Source organism: Littorina saxatilis, unplaced genomic scaffold (genome assembly GCF_037325665.1).
Source record: "Littorina saxatilis isolate snail1 unplaced genomic scaffold, US_GU_Lsax_2.0 scaffold_485, whole genome shotgun sequence".
Taxonomy (NCBI): Eukaryota; Metazoa; Mollusca; class Gastropoda; order Littorinimorpha; family Littorinidae; genus Littorina; species Littorina saxatilis.
This window is the reverse complement of record NW_027126169.1, coordinates 17,501-27,500: the sequence shown is the minus strand read 5'-3', so window position 1 is coordinate 27,500 and position 10,000 is coordinate 17,501. Positions and strand designations below refer to the sequence as shown.

The 10,000-nt window shown below is 41.6% G+C and overlaps 1 protein-coding gene across 3 annotated transcripts in view; it reads right to left on the bottom strand.

The window, feature by feature from the left end:
• Positions 1–8,807, bottom strand: part of LOC138954628 (probable cyclin-dependent serine/threonine-protein kinase DDB_G0292550) — an 11,842-nt gene extending 3,035 nt beyond the window's left edge. Inside the window, exons 1-9 of one of the 3 annotated variants that reach the window (XM_070326429.1) lie at positions 8,458–8,807; positions 7,906–8,028; positions 6,002–6,226; positions 4,768–4,973; positions 4,089–4,344; positions 3,351–3,426; positions 1,357–1,650; positions 720–1,021; positions 1–78 (exon numbers count right to left, since the gene is read on the bottom strand). The exon at positions 1–78 is cut by the window's left edge and continues 82 nt beyond it. In XM_070326429.1, the coding sequence (XP_070182530.1) occupies positions 1–78; positions 720–1,021; positions 1,357–1,650; positions 3,351–3,426; positions 4,089–4,344; positions 4,768–4,973; positions 6,002–6,226; positions 7,906–8,028; positions 8,458–8,463 (1,566 nt within the window). In that variant the 5' untranslated portion in view covers positions 8,464–8,807. Of the gene's footprint in view, positions 79–719; positions 1,022–1,356; positions 1,651–3,350; positions 3,427–4,088; positions 4,345–4,767; positions 4,974–6,001; positions 6,227–7,905; positions 8,395–8,457 lie in introns of those variants that run through there. The other 2 variants (XM_070326428.1, XM_070326427.1) reach the window with 2 other exon arrangements.
• Positions 8,808–10,000: the final 1,193 nt, after the last annotated feature.

Here is a 10,000-nt window from a genome sequence, read left to right as displayed (position 1 = left end):
TATCGCCTGATTGGCTGAGGCAGCGTCGGCTTGTTTCCTGTTGTTGGATTGGACCAGATTGTCGGCCTGGGCGACATTCTGTGAAAGACACAATAGTGGAAAATTAGCAAGTTGTTATTTTACGACAGCAAGACTTTTTGGCTATCACGAAAAGACATGCAGCCCTGAGGGTAGACCTTTCCCTCCAATCTGCCACATCCCTCCCCCCCCCCCCACCCCCGTGTTCCCGCCTTTCCTTTCAAGTTTTAATAGCGATTTCCTGCCACTCATTCCATTGATTTGGTTACTTGAAAAGTAGGACAATGACTGTCAATGTATGCAAGCATAATAAACACAAGCATGTGTTGTCATCCGTTCCACCACTCTCTACTTTTCACATTCGTGACAGAATAATGAACACAGGCTATGCTGTCTTCCAATCTCAACTTTTCACATGCGTGACAGAATAATGAACACAGGCTATGCTGTCTTCCTATCTCTACTTTTCACATGTATGCGTGACAGAATAATGTACACAGGCTATGCTGTCTTCCAATCTCTACTTTTCACAAGCGTAAACCACTATCATAGTGATGCTATATTACCGTTGTGACTGCAACGTACATAGTTGAACTTCAGCGGCATTTTCTTGTAAAATACAGCTTCCAACCCTGACCCCTTTAGATTCAATCCTAAACGAACCACTTCATCCCCTCCCTGGTGCCATCGAAACATCTCACCTTGAAAGCCTTATCGCGACGGATCTGGTTGTCAAAACCGTTCACGTTGTCGCCGAGGTTTCTGTCGTATGTGAGTCGCTCCCAGTTGTTGCCGTTATTGTTGTCGTTGTCGTAGTAGCGTTTGTAGATATTGCTGCTGCTTTTGCGGTCTCTGGTGGCCTTCTTGGCAACCTCGGACAAGGTGACATCCTCATCAAGGTTAGATTTGGCCTGATTCTGCTTCTTGGCGGCAGCTGCTTGCGCCTTGTCGTTCACTGCCTGGTTGGCACTCTGAACGGCTTGGTTGTCCTTGTTGGCGAAGCCTACAAAACGTGAGCAAAGAAAATGAACGCATGAGAAATTAATTCCAAAAGTCTGTTATTCTTAATGCAGTTGTACTTGTGGCGTTGGAACATTTCTTTCAGCTGTTGTTCTTCTTTTTTTGATGACGTGTAACAACAGTTATCGATGACAATACATATGCACTCGTCTTGTTCGCACACAACAACAACCAAACAAACCAAAGTTCTCCGAACGAGATAATTCTTGTTGTAGATCCCTACCACGATCCTTGAAGAGAAACACGAGCGAACCAATAACTACAAACGGAAATGACACTTCATCATCGCAGAACTCAGACAACATTATTTTATCTCACCGTGGTCTCTGTAGGCAGCAGCTTTGGTGTCATCCACGCCTTGGTACTGGTCGTTGGCCCAGATGTCATTGTTGAAGGTGTCCCGACTGTTGTCCTGCACGCCCCACGCCCCTGTGTTCTGCAGCTGGTTGTTGGAGGCGATGTCCTGGGCGTTGCCATAGTTGAACACCCCATGCCCAGCGTTCTTGCCGTAGCCTTGGCCGCCGCTACCTGGGTGCAGCAGGGAGGGTCCGTAGCTCCCTGCGCCTTGGCCAAGGAGGTTGTCGCCGTGGTAGTAAGGGGACAAGTTTCCTGCTGATGGTGAAATATATTGTTATGTGCTTGTTTTGTTGCTGTGGTTTTTTTTTTTTTTTTTTTTTTTTTTTGACCTCAGTTGCATGCAGGATGCTTCCACCCATATTTTTTGCCCGATTTGGTTTTTGAGTCACTTGAGAAAAAGTGACTCTATGTAATCGGTCAGTGTTAGTCTGTCCGGCCGGCCGTCCGGCCGGCCGTCCGTAGACACCACCTTAACGTTGGACTTTTCTCGGAAACTATCAAAGCGATCCGGCTCATATTTTGTTTAGTCGTGACCTCCAATGACCTCTACACTTTAACGATGGTTTCGTTGACCTTTGACCTTTTTCAAGGTCACAGGTCAGTGTCAAAGGAAAAATTAGACATTTTATATCTTTGACAAAGTTCATCGGATGTGATTGAAACTTTGTAGGATTATTCTTTACATCAAAGTATTTACATCTGTAGCCTTTTACGAACGTTATCAGAAAAACAAGGGAGATAACTAGCCTTTTCTGTTCGGCAACACACAACTTAACGTTGGGCTTTTCTCGGAAACTATAAAAGTGACCGGGCTCAAATTTTATGTGAACGTGACTCCCAGTGACCTCTACACTTTGACGTCTGCTTTGGTGACCTTTGACCTTTTTCAAGGTCACAGGTATGTCTTCAAGGAAAAAAATTGAAATATCATATCTCTGAAACTATTCATCGGATTTGATTCAAACTTTATAGGATTATTCTTTACATCAAATTATTTACATCTGTATTGTGTTGTGAATAGCAATTTCTTCCTGTCCATCTGATGCCTCATATAATATTCAGAACTGCGAAAGTGACTCGATCGAGCGTTTGCTCTTCTTGTTTATTTTTATTTTTATTTTTTTATTTTTAAAATTTTTTTTTAAGGCGGGGAATTTGTTGCTGTGGTTGGTTTAAACAACATTTGATTCCTAAACACACACATGATAATACAACAACATGTTTACAATGGAGCACAACAAGTTTAAATCTTACAGTAAGTGCTCACACATATAATCGTAGGCTACTTGTTATTTCATGGCGGGATTTGATTAACAAAATATGGCGACAGATCTTCTTCGAAAAAAAGAACATTGATGTAATTGTAGCTGTTGTTGTGATCGGTTCGAATATTATGATTTTACAATATTGTCCGCCACTGTAATATTATATTCTATAGGAGCACATTCATATATTTATCGTGCGTACTCCTTTGCTCTATCATATATGCCATGGCTATGTAAACATGTATTTTCATTAAAAAAAAACCTGTTTAAACCAACGATATTGGTTAGTTAAAAGTCGGAGCTCTTAAAGACACGTCTCAATCAAGATGTGCTTGTGGTGTTGCAAGAACATAACTTGAATGCATCGACTGACGGTCAGATTATTTAGAAAAGATGTCCTGTGCCGGTAACTGACCCGTGGTAGATACAAGCAGGAAAACAGAGTGTCTGCAATATCTCTTATATCGAGCGGGCCAATATCGTCTGAGGGGCTTTTTTTTTGCACTCTAGTGAACAGCAACACAATTGATTACGGTACCACTTGCTTGAGAGAGCGGAGTACATACACAGGACCATGCGGAGAAAAATCACATAGGTAATAGACGGACACGAAATATAAATGTGCATGTGTTGATGCGTAACGTAAGATAGGATATTATCTAAAAAGCTAAAGTGCCTATTGCACCTCACCTTGGTACCCAGTGCCATAACCAACTTTGTCGGCCGCTCCCTGTTGCTTGAAGTTACCACTTTTCTGGTAGTTTGCCTGAAATAGAGACACAACAAGACCTGAATGTTAGCTGCAGCTTCACACACAAGCTCTCTCTCTCTCTCTCTCACACACACACACACACACACAGGGGAGGTAGCTCAGTCGGTAGCGCGCTGGCTTTGTAGCCAGTTGGTCGCTATCAGCGTGGGTTCGATCCCCACGTTCGGCGAGAGATTTATTTCTCGGAGTCAACTTTGTGCAGACTCTCTTCGGTGTCCGAACACCCCCGTGTGCACACATGCGCACGAAAAAGATCCCACGTTCACAGCGAAAGTCTCAGGGCTTGGAAAACACGAAGACACGCATGCATCATCTCTCGTCTCTGATTATCATGATCGTATTTCGATACTTTGACGAGACAAACCCAATGCTGGTGTGTCGAAGAAGACAGCCACAGCGGGCTTGTTCGAATCAAAGTATCACACCATATCTTCAGCGTATTACCAATACCTGTCCCAATATAGACCCGTTGGTCTAAGAGGACGTTAAACCCTAATAGTCACACACACACACACACACACACACACACACACACACACACACACACACACACACACACACACACACACACACACACACACACACACACACACACACACACACACACACAAACCCACACGATTTCAAAGTGATTTTTCTTCAAAATGAACTCTCACCTGATTCAAACCGGAAGCCTTCTTGTCCAGAAGACTCGTGTCCCTGTTGGCCTGTTTGGCGGAATCCTGCTTGTTGCTAGTCGCTCTCTGGTTGGCCCAGAGCTGGTTGTTATTGGCAGCGTCGCGGCCAAAGTTGTCTCGGTCCGCCTTATTGGCTGCGCTGTTCTGATTTGCACTGGATGAGCGAGCGTTGGACTGTTGGTCAGCATTAGACGCATCGGCAGCAAACTGGTCAATGTTGCGGTCATAGCCAAAACTGTTAGGCAGAAAAATGTTGTCATTGTATACCCCAGTTTTATAAACAAAATACTCGACCTACATTAAACAGTTGCGTGTGTTGATGTAATAGGCAAACGAAACCTTAACAAAATACCCCAAACAATCTTTGTGGACGCTGAATTGGTGCTGGATTCCACATATCACCATGACAGGCCCACAGAAACAAATCACGTTAAGCACGTTTATCAAAAGTGGCGTTCTTTTTCAACTTAACTTGATCATCCACAACCAGCCAACGAACCAACCAAAATCCCATCAACCAACTTACTAAGCAAGCAAGCCAGCAATCAACGAACTGACCACCTAGCATTATCTAAAATGTGGAAACAATATAAGCTCAGGCTTATAATGCAACAATACGTCTGTGTGAAAAAGGGCTTGTGTCTGCATGGATTCTTACTTGCGGTCGTAGAAGTTGTCGTTGGAGTTGGCGCTGTTGGCATCAGAGAAGACGAAGGCACCGTCCTGGTTGTCGTTGAGGTCGAACTTCTTGTCGTAGGCGTAGTTGATGTTGTCGTTGCGGTTGTTGCCGTTGTTGTAGTTACGGTTAGCGGTCCACGTGTTGTCTGAGTGGTCTGTTTTGGCTGCGGCGTTGTTCTTGGCAGCCTATGATGACAATTTCGTTTCGTTCATTAACCTTTTCAACCCTACGCAACGAAAGTAACTTCGTCAATTTCAAACTTAAAACAATAATGGCAAAGTAACTCGTACGAGTCTTCCGAAATTATTAATGCTTAGACCTCACAGAAGACAATTTGATTTGCTGTGGCTATGCATTCTTCGTCAGAAATGCAGTTAAGATTTAGTCAAATGCAACTTGTCTGAACCAGTTCATGCCGTTGCATATGGTTTTTTTCTCATGTTTAGCCATTGGCAACCTGAAGCAGGGACACAAACCATGGGTTGTTTGAGGAAGTAGATATACGACGTATACGTTGTTTTCAGTGTCGAATGTTAAACCATAGTAGATAAATCCATGCTATTTAATGGGATAAGATTATCCTTTCACCTGGAAACATACAAACACTCTGCTTTGTGTGCTGATGTTCTAGCATTTTGTTTTGGTAAATAAATGTCTTAACTGGTACCTTTCCCAATCTTCAAAATTAATTCATCCATACATTGCCACGGTGCACAAGAATCAGGTACGCACAATTTCATGTTCCACTTTTTTATATAAAAAAGGTAGTATTTCGTCGTCTTCCTGGAATTATGGTGTAACTCGATTTTTGGCGATTTTGATGTTAGTGTGATTTAGACTAAATCGCAGTATATCATTCTCCATGAAAAATATGTACTTAAATACAACTGACAACACATAATTAAACATTTTTTTGCATTCTATTCATACCAGGTACACATATAAACTATATTTTAAAATAAAAAAAAATCAAATGTTGTCCTCCTCCTAAACATCTGTCTAAAACGAGTTACGCCAAAATACCATGACGACGTCGATTTATGTTCACAGACTCAAACTACAGGCACAAAACGTTACAACCTTATCCATTTATCAATCGTAACTCACATGCTGTTTGTAGGAGGCGGAAAAGGCCTTGTCGATTTTTATTCACAGACTAAAATTACAGGCACAACATGTTACAAGCCTATACCAGTTATCAATCGTAACTCACATGCTGATTGTAAGAGGCGGAAGACGCCTTGTGGGCGTTCGTGGCCTGGTCTTCGTTGGACTTGTCAGCGTTGGCAGACTTCTGGGCGAAGGCGGAGGCAGCGGCCTGAAGGGCGCTGGTGGCTTTGTTGGCTTTGTCGTCCTTGACGGAGTTGGTCCTTCCATAGTCCTTGTTCCCGGCCACGTTCTGCTGGTACTTGTGGGCTACGTTGGCCACATTACGGAACTGTGGACAAAGGGAAAACAAGTGTCGTCAAGCGATATCAAAACAGTTGATGAATCTACCTGCCTGAAACTAAAAGATCGACTCTGAAAAACCCATCGAGATTGAAAAAAACCTTGGCTAGCCGAAGACACGTTTAAAATGTTATGTATATCAAACCATTTGCTCAGCATCATTTCTGTTTAATTTTACACGAACAAAGGAAAAGCAGAGGAAAGCAGAGAAGAATAGCCTGCCTTATCGAAAAAAGTTCATGTCACACGCTTTCTTTCTTTGCCACTACTAAAGCAAACGTGTGCAAGATTGTATGTTACACGCTTTGGAGCATGTGCAAGAACGGATTTAAACTCGAAATCGTCCCCCCAAACCCCCCCCCCCCCCTCCGCTTTGTTCTATCCATTAGGATGATGGCATACAGAGGCTTATTCTTACTACCAGTGTTGTCATATTTTGTGACTTGATCGTGTCTATAAAAATATTGGGAATAGAATAAAAGCATGGGGAGTGTGGCAACGGGATGTCACGCTTGTTAAAGTGTGCTTACCAGACAGTGTTCCTTGTTGCCAAGACAAATAAAACGCTACGGGTTACCCATGGGCGCACGACCGGCTTCCGACCAGACAACAAAAGGCTGTAAGATGCTTAATGCGTCTATGACCGACGCCCGACCTAAAGCCACACGCCTGATGAACTGGTCACACCATACAGCCTTCATTTATAATTTCATTTCTTTGCTAGACTGAGCGAAATGGACGGTGCTTGCATACATCTGTATAAATTGTAAGACGAGTTCTTGACGTATGGAAAAACAAATATTGACACGCTAGTACAGGGTGACCCAAAAAAAAGAGTACCCAAACAAAACGTCATAAATTGAACAAAAATAAAGCAATCTTCATAAAATTTATTTACACACACAAGTAGCCTCTGCATGATTTCAACAAAAAATGTTAGCTTTCTAGCTTGTCTTTCAGGAAAGTTATGCTCATTCTACAGAACATGCTCCAAATGGCCTCCCCCGGATTTAAATCCCCCAGATTTCTATCTTTGGGGGTTCCTGAAAGACAACGTCTACAGGAACAACCCACAGACAATCGCAGAACTCAAGTGAGCCATCACAACAACCATTCGCGGAATCTCGCAACAGGAGTGTGTGCGGGTGATTGATAACTTTGCGCGGCGAGTTCAAGTTTGCCTGATTCGGCACGGAGGCCATTTGGAGCATGTTCTGTAGAATGAGCATAACTTTCCTGAAAGACAAGCTAGAACGCTAAATATTTTTGTGCAAATCATGCAGAGGCGACTTGTGTGTGTAAATAAATGTTATGAAGATTGCTTTATTTTTGTTCAATTTATGACGTTTTGTTTGGGTACTCTTTTTTTGGGGTCACCCTGTATAACGACGTTTGGAAATTAAAGAACGAGGCAAACAGGAGACGCGTATACGCATGTTCCAGATTTACTTCATTACAAAATTCAAATACACAAGAAATCCATAACAGTCACGGTATCTTCCAACAGAGACGTCATGCAATTGGTGATTGTAAATATTCATTAATTTTGTTTGTGTAGATAAGCACTCTGAACTGTTCGAAGTCAGGCGCGCAGACAGGCAGTTCGAGTGGCCGTGCCATCATCTTTGAAACGTCTATAGATACACAAACAAAATGCGTACAACTCACTTGGTTCGTAGCATCAGAAGCATGGACAGCTTGTTTTCCAACAGCTTGGTTGGCCAGGGGCAGAAGGATACTGCCAGCCAATGCTCCAACCACGCACAGTGACAGCAAACAGCCTGACAAAATCTGGCAAGGCGAAAACAAGTAAATTATATGATTGTCTGTATGTGTCTGTGTCTGTATGAGTGTTTGTGTGTCTGTCTGTGTGTACATGACGAACATAAAACGAGGATTAAATCTAAAAAAAAAGAAACCATATAGAAAAGAACAAGAACAACAACAACCACAACAAACAAACAAAACATAACAACAACAACATTTCATTGGACAACAGTCAAATACATAAAGCAAGATAAAGTCACAAACCTAAAGAATGGAAAATAAATGGAGTTGTTTGGTTGTTTTCAACCTATTTGGCTATCTAAAACATTCTAAACTGATCAAAAATACAAATAGAAAGAAGAAGAACAAGAAAAGAAAGACAGACAAACAAAAAAAGCAAGAAGTAAGAATGATGGCACAGGAAACAAAAAGTTGCAACAAATAAAGCCTCACCTTCATGTTGAAAGCTTCCGCGCCCAAGAAAAACAAAACTGAAGGAGGTCCAGCCAAAGGGAGTCACTACTGTGTCGAAAGCGGGTTGCCTCCCCTTTTATATCAAAATTCAGACTCCAGTCGTAATTTTTTTATGACGATTGTAACTCGGAGAGCACGAGTGCAGGGCAGGCACGGCGATTTTCATTATTTTCCTCTTGGTATAATCGCCTACGATGTATGAAATGGTCAAGCAACGAAAATTATATGCGAAACTGACCAAGGGTGGTCAAGAAAGAATTTGGGCCATGGGCGAATTAACGGTACGACAATATTAAATGTCTGTTTAAAGACGTGTTACACAGTAAGAAGCTAGAGCGTAAGAGAGAGAGAGAGAGAGAGAGAGAGAGAGAGAGAGAGAGAGAGAGAGAGAGAGAGAGAGAGAGAGAGAGAGAGAGAGAGAGAGAGAGAGAGACAATGACAATGACAATGACAATGACAATGACAATTCTTTATTTTACGAGGGTAACAGAATAAGCATTGGTATACTTTTTTGCATCTGGCCCTCGCCCTAAAGAGGGACTAAATCTACTATAATAACTACTACTACATACATACATAATTAGTGAAACAGTATAAGTTTATGTACATAAGCGCATTATATGAAACATTGTAGTTTATAAATGTTCATGACAAGGTGCAAAGCAAAAATGTGCAAGTCAATTAGAGTCAGAATATTATGCAATAGTACATCAACTCTGCAAGACAATGGATATTATGCAGAACATCATAATTTCATAAACAAAACAATAAATCAAAAGTGAGTAACTGTGTCCCAAAGGACATAACAATCAAGAATATACTATTTTCATTAAATGGGATATATATTTGTTTTTGAAAGAATCTGTGCTGGTAGCTTCCCGTAAGGCATTCGGAAGAGCGTTCCAGAGACAGCCACCGGAATAAACTAGACTAGACTTAAATAAGTCTATCCTAGGAAGAGGAGTGTTAAATTTCATAAGGTGGTGAGAATTCTTCAAAGAGAACTTTGAACAAATGGTTTGGGGTAGAGTTTCGAATATAATTTTATGCATAAAGATTCCTTTGTTAAAAAGCAGTCTTGACTTTAGAGGTAAGATCCCTAAATGTATGTAGTCTAACTCTGTGAGGGTAGTGTGCTTTAGTAATACTACTTTTAGCGCTCTTTTATGTAATCTGCTAAGTGGTTTTAAGGAATTTTCACTTGCTGAGTCTCATAGAGTGGATGCGTAATCAATAACAGATTGAATATGAGCAATGAAGAATAACTTTCTGGTGTGGCAGTTCAGGAAGTTTTTAATTCTAGATAAGAGATACACTTTCTTTGACACCACTTTACTAAGTTGCTCTATGTGGGTTGACCAAGACAAGTTGTTATCAATATTAACACCCAGCAGTTTGTGATGGTCGACTTTTCCCACTATTTCACCATCTATCATTAAAGCAGGACCAGCTGAACAAATATGCTGGCGTTTTTGTCTTGTTGTTATGACCATATATTTGGTTTTCTTTGGGTTAAGAGACA